The 17,155-nt window shown below is 38.6% G+C and overlaps 1 protein-coding gene across 1 annotated transcript in view; it reads right to left on the reverse strand.

Moving 5' to 3' along the window:
• CAP2 (cyclase associated actin cytoskeleton regulatory protein 2) overlaps positions 1-17,155 on the reverse strand; it is a 42,417-nt gene that overhangs the window by 8,589 nt on the left and 16,673 nt on the right. Inside the window, exons 5-8 of the mRNA XM_015820517.1 lie at positions 11,419-11,562; positions 10,740-10,825; positions 10,467-10,572; positions 6,279-6,477 (exon numbers count right to left, since the gene is read on the reverse strand). Coding sequence (XP_015676003.1) covers positions 6,279-6,477; positions 10,467-10,572; positions 10,740-10,825; positions 11,419-11,562 — 535 coding nt within the window. The remainder of the gene's footprint in view (positions 1-6,278; positions 6,478-10,466; positions 10,573-10,739; positions 10,826-11,418; positions 11,563-17,155) is intronic.

A 17,155-nucleotide genomic window follows, 5' to 3' on the forward strand; every position in this document is an offset into this window, starting at 1 on the left:
GTTAATGTAGTATATTTTATTAAAATTAAATAATTTGTAATAATGATGTTTAATATGTCAGTTTAGAAGAGAGCTAAAGGATGTTATAGAATTGTTAATTTAAGGATAATATAATTTAAGACAGAATATAATTATTGTATTGTAAACCCTGTGTGTAGCTCTGGGAAGTCGGGGGGAAGGGAGAGGGGTGGGGAAGGGTAGGGTGTGAGGGAGGTGGGGAGTTATATTGTAAAAATTTTAAAAATTTTCAATAAAAAAAAAATAAAAAAAGAAAAAAGAAAATGTTGGGAGGAATGGATTGAAGAGAGGCTTCAGTTATGGTGGGCTTCGTACCTTTGGTAATTGTTTCTCCCTGGTTCAACTGAGCAAATAAGTCCGAACGAGCAGCAGTTGTGTCATCTTTTGCATATTCTGTATCGATGGGAGGCAGAGGTCCCGGTGGCGGAGGTGGCGGTGGAGGTGGCGGCGGGGGAGGGAGGCCTTGTTTGTTCACTAGAGCTGGCAAACCTGATGCTGCTGAGGCTACTGGACCCTAATTATTTTTTTTTAAGTAAAGAGATGAAGTTTCTGTAAAGTGCAATTTTAGTCCAATATTGTAAAAATAACCACATGAACAGTCCAGCTAGTAGACAAAAAAGATGCAATATTTCTCTATAAAAGCCATACAGGTAGTCCTCGATTTACAACAGTTCATTTAATGACTGTTCAAAGTTACAACAGCACTGAAAAAAATTGACTTATGACCATTTTTCACACTTACAACCATTGCAGCATCCCCAGGATCATATGATCAAATGCCTGGCAGTTGACTCATATTTATGACACTTGCAGTGTCCAGGGGGTCACGTGATCCCCTTTTGTGACTTTCTGACAAGCAAAGTCAATGGGGAAGCCAGATTCACCTCATAACCGTGTCACTAACTTAACAACTAGTGATTCACTTAACAACTGTGGCCAGAACGGTCGTAAAATGGGGAAAAATTCACTTAACAAATGTCTCACTTAAAACAGAAATTTTGGGCTCAATTGTGGTTGCAACTTGAGGACTACCTTTACTCATCGGCTATTTCACCTGGTAACTAGGCTTCCATTGCAGCAAGGATGCTTGAAAACAGGTGGTGTAAAATTTGTGCTTTATAAAGACAACACCAGTATACATTTACAGAAGAAACACCTTAACAAAAGATCTATGTCTCTGTGCCACAGTCCACCTGCTCTAGTAGGTTGTTATATGATCTTCTGAGCTTCACATTTTCTTTTATCTCTCTCTCTCTTTCTCTCTCTGTGTGTATACATATACATATATGTGTATGTGTGTATATATGAACAAAACAATATATGCCTGTAATTATATGAAGCATATAAAAGGATTAGAGCCTTTTTTACCGACAGAATGCGATTTTATTCTTTCAGAATTTTAGTAACTAGTTGCTTTGGGAAATGGATGTTAAGTTAAAACATAAACATTACCTTTTTTCAGATGGTGTCATATACTAGTTGAGAAGATATATATTCATGAACAAGTACATTAAAGACAAACTTAGGAATCTTGGAATAAACACCTACAAATTAATCTGGTTTAAGGCAGGCACAACTAATATCCTTAAGAAATACATACAAATACCTGCCCAAGAAAGGGCTAGGGTTTGTAAAAATACTAGGGGGTAGGCAAGATACACATAGTTCACAGAGGCTCAAACATTTTGTGTATTTCTTTATTTTTGGATTCTGATCTGCCTATTTTAGAAGTTATAATGTCATTTTCATGTTTCCCACCTCAAAAGGATAGGAAACTGCTATCAGTTTCCATCTCTAGTCTGATCAGAGGAAGCTCCAAGAGAACCAAAAATGCTGTGCTTCACATTCAAGCACCAGGGTGCTTCCGGGTTGAAAGTATTAGCCGGTGACCTGGCCATTGCCCCGGGGGCACCTGGTTGGGGGCTTCTTTCATGTCCCTATTGTGCCCACTGAAGTGGTATCTATTTATCTACTTACGTTTGCACGCTTTCAAACTAGAAAGCGGGCAAGAGCTGGAACAAATGACAGGAACTCACCCTGTTACAAAATAGCCCTGGGGTCTATAACTTGAGTTTGCTGTTTGTCAATCTAGCATTCTAACCACGTGTCCCACCACACTCCTCAAGGGCTGTGCTAAGCAATAACATTGGAAGGTTTTGACTAAAAACAATACATGAACTCAGCCATGAGATTTATTAAGCATAGATTATGGTTTTGCATTATATGTGTATCAGGCCACTCTGTCTTGTTCAAAAACCACAAATCAAAGGAAGTCATGGCTTATTGCAAAAGGCATTAACAAATTACCTAGTGACCTTTATGGTTATTTGTTTGTTTAATTGATCTGTGTGCATCCCATCTTGTCTAGAATACATCTTCAGCAATATAGCACATTTGCCAGTTGAGTATTAATGACCCAATGAAATTGGCTATTATGTTATGGGCTATGTATGAAAATTGACAAACACCTCATTGCTCACAACCTCTGCTTGAAAAATTGTTACCATTATATATCAACAACCATCTGTGAAACATGCTAAAGCTGGAAGCTGTAATTAAAAATGTAATGGCTTAGCCAAAACCAAACATCCCTCATTATAGCATAATAGCATAGCCATTCAGTCATTGTGTGAGTGTTATTAGTCAGTTATCTGCAAATTGTACTTCTGCCCTAGTTTTTAAACATAATCTTTAGTGGGAGAAGAACAAAATTAAGAAGTCCCACACTCTTTATCTTCTCCATTTACAAGTTCCAAGTGAATCCCAGAGACAAGCTTTTTAGTTCCTGCTGTCATTCATGAAACACTAAGATTAGATTATTACTATAACTTCCATTTAACATCTGATATTCATCCATTTTACATAACTGTTTCCCTGACAGTTAATGTGCAAATGATATGTAGTAACTTCAATAAATATTTTGGCACAAGTATTGCCATATATTAGCTGGCACAATGTATTGTCACACATTGCCTAACCATTTGAAATAATGGACAATAACAAAAGAGAACAGCTGTCCCCCAAAGAGGCAGCTGACATAAACCTAGGAGACAGACATTGTAAACATTTGTGCTAAATAGTTTTTTTAAGCTGTTTATAAAGATATATTGTTAAAACATCTGCTCAGATTTAATCTAATGAATTGCTAGCTTTAAGGCAAGGTCAAGTCTTCAGAACCTGTAACATGTCTGGGGAATTATAATTTTACAGAAGCCGTAAGCGGAACTCTGTGCATTAAAATACATAGAAAAGGTGATTTAAGTAATTTTAAAAACCAAATTAGGTAAAACTGCAAAAGAATGCATGAACCAATTGAAAAAAAAGTATCGATCAATCAATGTTGTTGGGTTGGTTGGGACATATATATCTTTGTGGTCATTAAATGTTTAAAATGTAGATTCAAATGTACAGATAGTCTTTGGGGTACAACCAGTCATTCAGCAACTGCTCAAAGTTACAACAGTGCTGAACTAGGGCACTTACAATGGTTCCTCGGAGTTCTGGTCACTGCAGTCTCCCCACAATCATGATTGTGATCAAGGTGTTTGGCACCCAGCTTACAATTATGACATCACAGTGAGCTACAGTCACATGACTGCAATTTCTAATGATCCCTGCTGGAGAGCAAAGTCAATAAGGAAGCTGGCAGGAAGTCAGATGTAATCAGAATACAGAATAACAGAGTTGGAAGGGACCTTGTAGGTCATTTAGTCCAACCCCCTGCTCAAGCAGGGACCCTATTCCATTTCTGACAAGTGGCTGTTCAGTCTCTTCTTGAAAGTCTCCAGTGAGGGAGCACCCACAACTTCTGAAGGCAAGCTGTTCCATTGGTTGAGTGTTCTCACGGTCAGAAAATTTCTCCTCATTTCTAGGTTGAATCTCTCCTTGATCAGTTTCCACCCTTGTTCCTTGTTTAGCCTTTGGGTGCTTTGGAAAATAGGTTGTCACCCGCCTCTCTGTGACAGCCCCTCAAATATTAGAAAACTGCTATCATATCACCCCTAGTCCTTCTTTTCAGTTCTTGCAACTGTTTTTNTATTATTCATGTACTGTATGAGATAAATTAGCATATATTTGAATCCATCTATCTGTAGAAAATTCATTTGATTTTATTATCAAATTTAAAAATATGGCAGAGCTTAAGGTATCTCAGAAAGTAAGGAGTAACCTTAAGCAACAGTCTCCTGGGATAATTCATGGTGCAAGAGGTACTCTCAGCCTTTAAATGTTAGTTTCTAGTTGATAGCAATATGTTTCGCTGATATGAAGGCAAAGCATATGTCTGAACCAAAATCATGAGACCGGCTCTCCAGATGTTTTCATCTCCCAGCACCTTCATGTTATTGCCCAAAGCTGTTGGAAGATGCTAACAACTGGAGGACCATAGCTTCTTTGTCCCAACCTGAGCTATTTATTTTTCAGCGCTCTTATTGACCTGACTGTCCTCTACATCATAGCCAATTTATTTATTTATTTTTAAAAAATTATATAGCTGCCCATCTTTTAATCAACTCTGGGCAGGTCCCAATTAATACTCTTATTTATCTGACTTTTCTCAAGCACAAATGTGGACATTTACATCTCAGTAAATCCCAAGTATAGGCAGTATGTGATGTACAACTAAACCCATGTCCAAACAATCATAAACGTGGTTGTAGTAATTAAAATAGGACAAACAATTCAAAATGGGCTTGCAATATGCCCCAGAAATAAAACACGAATGTAGACTTCTAAGGGAAAAATGGTGAACTGGAGAAGGCTCAGTTAAAAGTGGAGAATAAAAAACCGACAGAATAAAGAACCAGTGAGTAGATCAGCTATTCATAATTCCTCTCTGGACAAGGAAAGGACTTGAGATTGCCCACAAGTGCTCCAAACACTTGTTCTTTATGAGCAGGTTGCGAGACAGCAGTCCCAGTCTTAAACGCTGGGAGACAAGGGAGCAGCAGTGCCTTTAAGGGTACTGAGTTCACATGCTTCTTTTTCTAATCCCTTTCAGAAATTGTTTATTAACTGCTTTTCAGCTATTAGGTATGCTTGAGTCAACAAGGTTGAAAACACCAAGTGAGTTTCCTCCAACCCTTAGTGATTTTTTTTAAAAAATACAACATAATACAATTGTATTAAATAAAATACAGTACAAAACCAAATACAGTTTGGATTTTAATTTTTTTTCTTTTGAAATAAACAGCAAAGGGGTGATTAGAACGTTGATTTTGGCATTCCATGCTCCACTAACAACCTGTGCTTCACAAACCAACCTACACATTTGCTTAATGACTGCTACATGGAGAGCAGGGATTGTGGTTGTTAAATGAGGCAATCACATATGCACCTTGCTTAATCAGCATAACCCTCAACATTAATTTCTGGTCCTTTGTTCAAGAATATGTCGAATGTTAAAAAATGTTAAAAATATTTTATTCCAGTAAGTCAAATTTAATTGTTCTTATCCTTTAGTTATAATCTTTAGTTCCCTGTATTTCCTCTAGTGTTCAACCTTCTAATTCCATCCTATCATTTTTTTAAAAAAAAAAAGAATTCAAAACAAAAGCATTTTCCCATGGGAAGGATTCTAATATAATTAATTTCAAAGTCCATTTCAAATCCAGCTGGAACCTTAGTCTGTTTGTAACTTTCCAAAATCAATACTCTAAACATCTTTTTGCTGTTTATTCCAAAAAATCGTTTTTCTTAAACTCATACTTAAAACTTCTTTTACCAAGGAGAAGGAGACTCACTCAGTGGATGCAATAAAACATTACTGTTCCAAAAGTTCTTAATATCTGGTAAGCAGTAAAAATATATATATCAAAAAGTGATTAAGAAATGAGGTTTGGTTGAGCTTTGTGTCCACACAGGCTACATCAGACTGTGAGCTTAGATGGATTCCCTTGACTCCCAGCTGCTCGCATAAGCCAGCCGCTAAAACTTGGGTTCCTGAGGTCTACTCACAAGAAGGAGCTGTCTGGAGTACATATGGGCAATCTCACAATCTCAAATTTCCCTGGAAGGTTTCGCCGGCCATGATCCAGCATCTGGCTGCCCATCTCCATCATAAATGCCGTCCCCGCTCCTTCAGGGATGTTCAACTCACCATATCTTCACCAGAAGCGTCTGCAGTGTCAGATTTCCAAGTTAAGCATTTTTTAGCATAAAGGAGTTTGCATTCGTAGAAAGCGAGGGCTTTTAACTTTTATAAGAAAATGTTGGGAGGAATGGATTGAAGAGAGAGGCTTAAGTTATGGTGGGCTTCGTACCTTTGGTAATTGTTTCTCCCTGGTTCAACTGAGCAAATAAGTCCGAACGAGCAGCAGTTGCGTCATCTTTTGCACATTCTGTATCGATGGGAGGCAGAGGTCCCGGTGGCGGAGGTGGCGGTGGAGGTGGCGGCGGGGGAGGGAGGCCTTGTTTGTTTACTAGAGCTGGCAAACCTGATGCTGCTGAGGCTACTGGACCCTAATTATTATTTTTTTTAAAGTAAAGAGATGAAGTTTCTGTAATGTGCAATTTTAGTCCAATATTGTAAAACTAACCACATGAACAGTCCAGCTAATAGACGAAAAAGATGCGATATTTCTCTATAAAAGCCATACAGGTACTCCTCGATTTACAACAGTTCATTTAGTGACTGTTCGAAGTTATAACAGCACTGAAAAAAGTTGACTTATGACCATTTTTCACACTTACAACCGTTGCAGCATCCCCATGATCATACGATCAAATGCCTGGCAGTTGACTCATATTTATGACACTTGCAGTGTCCAGGGGGTCACGTGATCCCCTTTTGTGAGTTTCTGAGAAGCAAAGTCAATGGGGAAGCCAGATTCACCTCATAACTGTGTCACTAACTTAACAACTAGTGATTCACTTAACAACTGTGGCAAGAACGGTCGTAAAATGGGGCAAAATTCACTTAACAAATGTCTCACTTAAAACAGAAATTTTGGGCTCAATTGTGGTTGCAACTTGAGGACTACCTTTACTCATCGGCTATTTCACCTGGTAACTAGGCTTCCATTGCAGCAAGGATGCTTGAAAACAGGTGGTGTAAAACTTGTGCTTTATAAAGACAACACTAGTATACATTTACAGAAGAAACACCTTAACAAAAGATCTATGTCTCTGTGCCACAGTCCACCTGCTCTAGTAGGTTGTTATATGATCTTCTGAGCTTTACATTTTCTTTTTTATCTCTCTCTCTCTCTCTCTCTCTCTCTCTCTCTCTCTCTCTGTGTGTGTGTGTGTGTGTGTATACATATACATATATGTGTGTGTGTGTGTATGTGTGTATGAACAAAACAATATATGACTCTGTAATTATATGAAGCATATATAAGGATTAGAGCCTTTTTTACCGACAGAATGCGATTTTATTCTTTCAGAATTTTAGTAACTAGTTGCTTTGGGAAATGGATGTTCAGTTAAAACATAAACATTACCTTTTTTCAGATGGTGTCATATACTAGTTGAGAAGATATATATTCATGAACAAGTACATTAAAGACAAACTTAGGAATCTTGGAATAAACACCTACAAATTAATCTGGTTTAAGGCAGGCACAACTAATATCCTTAAGAAATACATACAAATATCTGCCCAAGAAAGGGCTAGGGTTTGTAAAAATACTAGGGGGTAGGCAAGATACACATAGTTCACAGAGGCTCAAACATTTTGTGTATTTCTTTATTTTTGGATTCTGATCTGCCTATTTTAGAAGTTATAATGTCATTTTCATCTTTCCCACCTCAAAAGGATAGGAAACTGCTATCAGTTTCCATCTCTAGTCTGATCAGAGGAAGCTCCAAGAGAACCAAAAATGCTGTGCTTCACATTCAAGCACCAGGGTGCTTCCGGGTTGAAAGTATTAGCCGGTGACCTGGCCATTGCCCCGGGGGCACCTGGTTGGGGGCTTCTTTCATGTCCCTATTGTGCCCACTGAAGTGGTATCTATTTATTTACTCACGTTTGCACGCTTTCAAACTAGAAAGCGGGCAAGAGCTGGAACAAATGACAGGAACTCACCTCGTTACACAGCAGCCCTGGGGTCTAGAACTCGAGCTTGCTGTTTGTCAATCTAGCGTTCTAACCACGTGTCCCACCACACTCCTCAAGGGCTGTGCTAAGCAATAACATTGGAAGGTTTTAACTAAAAACAATACATGAACTCAGCCATGAGATTTATTAAGCATAGATTGTGGTTTTGCATTATATGTGTATCAGGCCACTCTGTCTTGTTCAAAAACCACAAATCAAAGGAAGTCATGGCTTATTGCAAAAGGCATTAACAAATTACCTAGTGACCTTTATGGTTATTTGCTTGTTTAATTGATCTGTGTGCCTCCCATCTTGTCTAGAATACATGGTAAGCAATATAGCACATTTGCCAGTTTAGTATTAATGACCCAATGAAATTGGCCATTATGTTATGGGCTGTGTATGAAAATTGACAAACACCTCATTGCTCACAACCTCTGCTTGAAAAATTGTTACCATTATATATCAACAACCATCTGTGAAACATTGCTAAAGCTGGAAGCTGTAATTAAAAATGCAATGGCTTAGTCAAAACCAAACATCCCTCATTATAGCATAATAGCATAGCCATTCAGTCATTGAGTGAGTGTTATTAATCAGTTATCTGCAAATTGTACTTCTGCCCTAGTTTTTAAACATGATCTTTAGTGGGAGAAGAACAAAATTAAGAAGTCCCACACTCTTTATCTTCTCCATTTACAAGTTCCAAGTGAATCCCAGACACAAGCTTTTTAGTTCCTGCTGTCATTCATGAAACACTAAGATTAGATTATTACTATAACTTCCATTTAACATTTGATATTCATCCATTTGACATAACTGTTTCCCTGACAGTTAATGAGAAAATGATATGTAGCAACTTCCAATAAATATTTTGGCACAAGTATTGTCATATATTAGTTGGCACAATGTATTGTCATACATTGCCTAACCATTTGAAATAATGGACAATAACAAAAGAGAACAGCTGTCCCCCAAGGAGGCAGCTGACATAAACCTAGGAGACAGACATTGTAAACATTTGTGCTAAATAGTTTTTTTAAGCTGTTTATAAAGATATATTGTTAAAACATCTGCTCAGATTTAATCTAATGAATTGCTAGCTTTAAGGCAAGGTCAAGTCTTCAGAACCTGTAACATGTCTGGGGAATTATGATTTTACAGGAGCCGTAAGCGGAACTCTGTGCATTAAAATACATAGAAAAGGCGATTTAAGTAATTTTAAAAACCAAATTAGGTAAAACTGCAAAAGAATGCATGAACCAATTGAAAAAAAAGTATCAATCAATCAATGTTGTTGGGTTGGTTGGGACATATGTATCTTTGTGGTCATTAAATGTTTAAAATGTAGATTCAAATGTACAGATAGTCTTTGGGGTACAACCAGTCATTCAGCAACTGCTCAAAGTTACAACAGTGCTGAACTAGGGCACTTACAATGGTTCCTCGGAGTTCTGGTCACTGCAGTCTCCCCACAATCACATGATTGTGTTCAAGGTGTTTGGCACCCAGCTCACAATTATGACATCACAGTGAGCTACAGTCACATGACTGCAATTTCTAATGATCCCTGCTGGAGAGCAAAGTCAATAAGGAAGCTGGCAGGAAGTCAGATGTGATCAGAATACAGAATAACAGAGTTGGAAGGTACCTTGTAGGTCATTTAGTCCAACCCCCTGCTCAAGCAGGGACCCTATTCCATTTCTGACAAGTGGCTGTTTAGTCTCTTCTTGAAAGCCTCCAGTGAGGGAGCACCCACAACTTCTGAAGGCAAGCTGTTCCATTGGTTGATTGTTCTCACGGTCAGAAAATTTCTCCTCATTTCTAGGTTGAATCTCTCCTTGATCAGTTTCCACCCTTGTTCCTTGTTTAGCCTTTGGGTGCTTTGGAAAATAGGTTGTCACCCGCCTCTCTGTGACAGCCCCTCAAATATTAGAAAACTGCTATCATATCACCCCTAGTCCTTCTTTTCAGTTCTTGCAACTGTTTTTCCTATGTTTTAGCCTGTCCTTTGTTTAACAATGGCAAGCAGGGCTGACGTAACTGCCTTCGCTAAGTGATGTGGTCACATGAAGTTGCATGTTATAAGTGCAACTTAGCAACAGAATTCCTGGTCCCACTGCCATCATAACGTGAGGGCTACCTGTATATAATTTTCCTAATTTTCTTGGGAACAATCAGTTATGGAATCAAAGATGCTAAGAGATGGAACATTTAAAACCCTCTCCTAACTCTTTTATTTCATAAAGTTCTTTGTCCTGGAAATGTACCATTGCTGGGAACCAAAATGACATTTTTTTTCTCTTAGTTCAAGAACAATTTTCACCCCCCTCCAACACTAATTTGGGAACACTACTATACAATAATGTATTCTTTTTTCATAGTAGAAGGTAAGAAATAAAACACTCACAGTTTTACTCCAGATGAGCCCGGTAGTATGGTATTCTTTTATATATGCTTGAAGCTCTGTCCAAATATTCAGGAATGATTTCACCCAATCAACGTGACGCAAATCACTGTAACATAATAAAAGCTATCTGTTCATGTTCTTTAGTATCCCTTCTGACCTTCAAGTCAAGGAGAGAATTGCCACTGATGGTAATTTGTAATCACCTCAGATATACCAGCCAAGTAAAGTAGTTAAATTGTGTGATGAAGGTGGTGTTGGGGAGTATTAACTTACCTATGCTTGTAGTTTTTTAACACCCTATTAGTATAAAACGTAGCAGCATCATTCATCTCCTTTACATAAGGTCCTGGCTTAGCAGACTAAAAGAGAACACAGGGGCATTGTGTAAAACCACAGGAATCATTTTTGAGAAAGAAAAAGTAAATATAATCATGGGGAAACAACCTCCTTCCTATTTTAACCAATCGTTATTTCAAAGCAACATAGATACAATAAGGTTTGTGGAAGTCTATTCTGCTGACCTTGTTCTCTAAGAAAATTAAGGCCATTTCATGATACCTGGTGACTATTCAGGACTATGCTTTCAGTTTCCTTGGCAGCTATATGGAAGCAATATGGAATATTTGCCACTGCCTTGTTTAGGAATGCTTTCATGGCTTCACAGTTTAGACTACAGCCCTGGTGATCTCCCAGCCGTGTAGTAAACAGATCCAACCCTGCTTAGCTAAATGTTTCCACCCATCAACCCCACATGTTGAGGGATGAAGCCACATTCAACAAAGTGGGCTACTATGACTGAGGATGGGGAGGAAATCTTTAAAAGTGAGGTGGTGATATGATAGTACCACCTGCAAGCAATGAGGTCCGAAACAAGAGTCAAACCAGTCCAAGGTTGCATGATAGATAAGGGTGAGAAAATTGGTTTTGTCCACTTCTAAAATTCAGAACTTACTATTGTTATCCATCCAAGAGCTGGAATACTTTCACTGATAGCAGACAGATGGTTAAACATATTGCTTCCACGATTTCTCTCTCTGAACATCTGAATTTCCTGAATTTTTCCCGATATTGGTTTTAGAAGAATGGCAACTTCACTCTGCAGTAGTAATAAAATGAAGAAATCACACATGCATTCACAAACCAGTTTTCTTGTCATTATTGAAACTGAGATCTTCTCAAAATTTGTTTCTTACAGGAAGAATTGTCTTGTGAGGTAAAATGTGTTTCAGTCGTTATATATCTGGAAGCCTTCCTGCTCATTTTACCAAGAGGATTCATAAATATTTCTTTTCTAACGTTCTGCCCTGATAGCACCTAGTACAGGGGTAGGCAACCTTGGCTCTTTTATGACTCGTGGACTTCAACTCCCAGAATTCCTGAGCCAGCCATGTTGAAGTCCACGAGTCATAAAAGAGCCAAGGTTGCCTATCGCTGACCTAGTATTAAGAGTAGTCCAGAAGACATCAAAGACCCAGAAAACCCAATGTTGAGGATTACTATTATGGCTTGTAAAAAATTATCCTTTTTAGGAAAATAATTATGCATATTTAATAAGGAAAGACAGTCATTTTAAGTAATATTAAATGTCTATGATTCAAAAATTATCTCATTGCCAAAGCTATAAAAAATTATCTAGACCCATACAGGAAATTGCAAAAAACTCAAGAGTAAAAAAATAACCTAGCTGTAATATGTTTAATAGGAATTATCATAAATTATACAGGTCAGATCTCACATTTCTGGATGGCTAATTCTGTATCTATCTACCTTGATACAATTTTCAGAGCCGTATTTTTAAGCACTACATTACACAAACACTTTTTCCCCCTTGCCTCATATTTTATGTACAGTGAAACCATTTTCTCAATCTTTTGTAAAGTAGTTTTTCTAACGCGCATGGTTCTCATGGCAGTGAAAGAGGTGGAACGCATCATAGCACTGTGAAATTTTATTAGCATTCTTCAATTTTTGTGCAGAGCAGATTCACTCGGGTTTAAAAGCTTATCCCTGGGTGAAGATCCTCAACCAGCTTCAGCAGAGATTAATATTTTCTTCTTTGTTTCTAGTGCTGGAGAGGTCCTTTTGAATAGGAATGTTTGGCAACATATTTGACAGCTGTTTTGATCCCATAGTATAGTTGGTATGAAGAACCGTGGTGGTGCAGTGGTTAGAATGCAGTATTGCAGGCTAATTCTGCCAACTTCCAGCAGTTCGATTCTTACTCAAGGTTGACTCAGCCTTCCATCCTTCCGAGGTCGGTAAAATGAGGGTCCAGATTGTTGGGGACAATGTGCGGACTCTGTAAACCGCTTAGAGAGGGCTGTAAAAGCACTGTAAAGTGGTATATAAGTCTAAATGCTATTACTATTGCTATTACTATGGAACTAAACATGCACCACTAGAACAACAGCACAACCCAATAATAAATGCATAAGAGAAGATAGAAAAGGGGTTGGCTAGGAAAACGCAGGCAGTTTTGGGAAGTCTTGATATGTTTCTAGACCATTGGTGCAAATTAACTTTTTTATTTTGTGCTTTCAAGTCAGTTTTGACTCCTGGTGACTGCCTGGATTAGTCCCTGCAATTATTTTCTTGGCAAGATTTCAGAAGAAGTTTGCCATTGCCTCTTTCCTGTGGCTGCGAGACAGTGACTGGCTCAAGATCACCAAGTTGGCTTTGTGCCTATGATGGAAATAGAATTCATTGTCTCCTGGTTTCTAGCCCGATGCCTTAAACACTACATCAAATTGGCTCCCAATAACAAATGGACTATACTGGCATAAATCACATAATAGGGCTATTTTCCCTGCATTGTGATTTCTTGAATGGAAATGATCAATTGCATAACAGAAAATCGCATAAACAGAAATCATATAAAGTGAGGGAAACTATTTTAGTGGGAATTCTTTAGACATAATTACTTTAGTTTTAGTTTATTCTCCTTCCAAAATGTTTTTTAAAATAACTTTCCACTTCTTGTTTACTTAAAGGATAATTTACATTTGTTTTTAACATTGAAGCATTTGAAATAAATTCCAAATAAGTAAAAAAAAGTTTAAATCGCAGCTTTCTGAAGAGTAATTTTGCAGGCAGTAGCTACTAGCCAGCTAGTATACGTAAACTGTAGTATCAGATGATGGTTTTCTCATGTGACCATTTCCACTTCACATACAAATATAGAACATGACCATAAAAAGGAACAAAGCATTCACTCTGCTAAGTAATTTATTGTACTTGTTATAGGATTGACATGCCAGCTGGAATTATCTTCTTAGCTCTTGCTATTTTTGCATATGCAGGGAAATGACGGGCTTCAAGACGGAATAAAATGTAAGCACTGCTAGCAAAAACATATCTCAGAAAAATCACAATGAACAAACATTTCTTTGTGACTTGCTGGACATGGATGCTACATTTGAACTAGAGAATCCTATATGCTTCAGAATACTAATGGCTTTGTTTTCTGTTATTACTTTAGGATAAATTGTGCAAATCCCCCCCTTCTACAACATTGCTTTTGAATATTTGCAAAGCTGTGGAGACATGATCACCAACAGCTTATTCATCCACCGCTTCACAAACTGTCTGGAAAGCTCAATGGCACAATTGCTTGCTTTTTCAGGAGTTGCTGTCATCTTACTATGCTTTTCTCTGCCCTGGGAATTCTGATGAAAATTAATGCTCGTTCTACCTGTCTGGATTTTGCTTAAATTTGTGACTTCAGCTTAAAGTACAAACAGAAACAGATGCTGTCACATTAACAAAGTATTTTCTGTTATGTTCATATCAACTTTTCTTTATACTATAATCCGCTATTTCTAAATCTACAACACATATTTTTTTGCTTTTGACAAGATGAAACTATCATACCACTTGCAGTAAAAAATGCTACTGAAACAGCTGAACGTTCGTTACAGAATATTTATTTTGCATGACAGCTGTGTTTTACTTACACATATACAGCTGTGTTAATTTTACACTATGATATATATTTCAGCTTATCATAATAACAGGAAAAATGGTTTTTCTTTTACTTAGGAGGATTCACCATGTCCTTTATATTATTCAATGTGGCTAGAGGTTCTAAATGAATAATAGGTAAACTGGGGACCACAAGGAATTGTTAGGAGATCCAAAATTCTTGAGGATACCAAATTGTTTGATAATGTGCCATCCAGCTGGTGTCAATTCTTACTACGTAGATAATTTGAACCTGGTTATTTGCGCCGTGAGTGAAAACTCAAGGTTGATTTGTTCAATAAGTCATTTCTTTGTTTTCTTGGTTGACTAAGTTATTCTCAGGAGTCTTTTCCAACACTGAGGTTAAAAAATGTCTTCCTAACCTGCTTTTTCAAAGTCCAACTTACGCTCCCATAGGGAGTCACATAGAATGCCATTGCTTGCATTATTCTGATCTTTGTAGGTACACACACATCACAACTCCTGAATATATTCCTAGGGCCTTCATAACTGCTCTACTAAGTGCTAATCTATGGCTGATTGTTATATCTGCTGTTATTAGTTTTGTCTTCTTTATATACAATTTTAGCCCATTTTTTTCAGTGTGCTTTTTATTTTTATTACCAGAGCTTGCAGATGCTTTGTACTGTCAGCTATCACACTAGCAACAGCAATAGCACTTAGACTTATATACCGCTTCACAGTGTGGATCCTCATTTTACCAACCTCAGAAGGATGGAAGGCTGAGTCAACCTTGAGCCAGTGAGAATCAAACTGCCAAACTGCTGGCAGATAGCAGAATTAGTCTGCAATACTGCATTCTAACCATTGCGCCACCACGGTGTCACCAGCATAGCTCAGGTTATTCAATTTTCTTCCTCCAATTTTAAAACCACCCTCATCTTTTTTAAATTCATCTTTTCTTAATATATTCAGCACATAAACTGAATAAATAAGGGGAAAGTATACAGCCTTCTCACACTCAGTGGCCAATTTGAAGCCACTCTGTTCTGCCTTGGTCTGTCCATACTGTAGCTTTCTGAGCTATATATAACTGTTGCATAGGAGAATGAGAGGTTCTAGTATTCTTATTTTTCTAGATAGATTCCCTAGCTTAATATGACTGCATAATTAAAAGCGTTTCTATAATCAATGAAGCAGACAGTGATTTCTTTTGGGCATTCTTTAGCTTTCTAAATTATCCAGCATGTATCAGTGAACATCTGGCATCTCTTTTCCCGTGCAGGATTCTAATCTGTGTTGGATGATCCTAAGCATTATTTTGCCAGCACGTGAAATTAAGAATATTGTATCGTAGTTTGGAAGCTTGTACATGCTGTCAAATCTCCTTTTTGATACTGGAATGTAGATAGGTCTCTTCCGATCTGGTTTTCTCCAGATTTGCTGGTGTAGCTTAATTACAAACTTTAATTATTCTGTTTCTGTTTGCCATTTTCTGTGAGGGTGTTCTATTAATTCTTATAGCCTTCTGACTTGGTAAGGACTAGAGTGCTAATGTAACTTCATTTTCTAATGTTGTAGATTAATGTTAAGTATAGAGTATTTTCTACGGTATCTTGGATGTTGCATCTCTACTGTACAGTATTTCATTATACCAATTTCACTTTTTAGCAGTACTATAATCAATTTAATTTCGATGCACTAGTCTGTTGAGGTCCATGTGTAGAGGTGTTGTTTTGATGATTTGAAGTCAGTGTTATCTATGAATAAATCACTGTACTGGCAGAAATTTAAAAAGTTGCTCTCCTGCTTCATTTTGGTTTCCTAAATCTTACAACCCAACTCCATTTTCCTCCTTAAAATTTCCAGTCTCCAATCACAAACAGCACATCTTGCTTGCATGTTCTATCTAGAGCCCTTGTCATGGTCAGATCATGCTCTCCTTAGGATGGACTTCCGGACCGCTTCCCCCCGCCGCAGGGAGACGGAACCGCCTAGATGGTTCCGTCCCAGGCGCCTGATGGACCCGGAGAGGTTTCTGACGGAGCTTGGGCCATATCCGGAGGATCTAGGTCATGACTCGGCGGAAGATCAGGCTGCGGCCTGGAATGTGGCCGCAGCCGCAGCACTGGACCGAGTCGTGCCGTTGCGGCCTCTGACCCGACGTAGATCTCAACTAGCTCCTTGGTTCACTGAGGAGCTGAGAGAGATGAAACGCCGGAAAAGACGCCTAGAGAGCAGTTGGAGGACTACCCGAACCGAACCCGACCGAACACAGGTAAGGATACTTGTTAGATCCTACCTTGTGGCAATGAGGGTGGTGAGGTCTAATTACTACTCCACCCTCATTGCGTCATCAGATAATCGCCCAGCCACCCTCTTCAGGGTGACTTGCTCCCTCCTTCAACTGAGGGGGGGGAGGACCCCCTGGTGGGGAGGGCTGAGGATTTTGCACAATATCTGAATGACAAAGTCGCTCGGATCCGGGAGGGGTTGGACTCCGACTGGGTGGCCCCGGGGGAGATGGAGGGAGCAGGTCTTGAGACGATTATATGGGAGGAGTTTGACCCTGTGGCTCCTGAGGATGTGGACAGGATCCTGGGGAGGCTGAATGCAACCACATGTTTATTGGATCCGTGTCCCTCCTGGCTGGTACTGGCGGCTCGGGAGGGTACACGAGCCTGGCTCCAGGGAATTATAAACGCTTCTTTACGGGAGGGTGCCTTCCCCGCGATCCTAAAGGAGGCGGTGGTGAGGCCCCTCCTGAA

The sequence above is a fragment of the Protobothrops mucrosquamatus genome, unplaced genomic scaffold, assembly GCF_001527695.2.
Source record: "Protobothrops mucrosquamatus isolate PMUCROS unplaced genomic scaffold, P.Mucros_1.0 scaffold1135, whole genome shotgun sequence".
NCBI lineage: Eukaryota > Metazoa > Chordata > Lepidosauria > Squamata > Viperidae > Protobothrops > Protobothrops mucrosquamatus.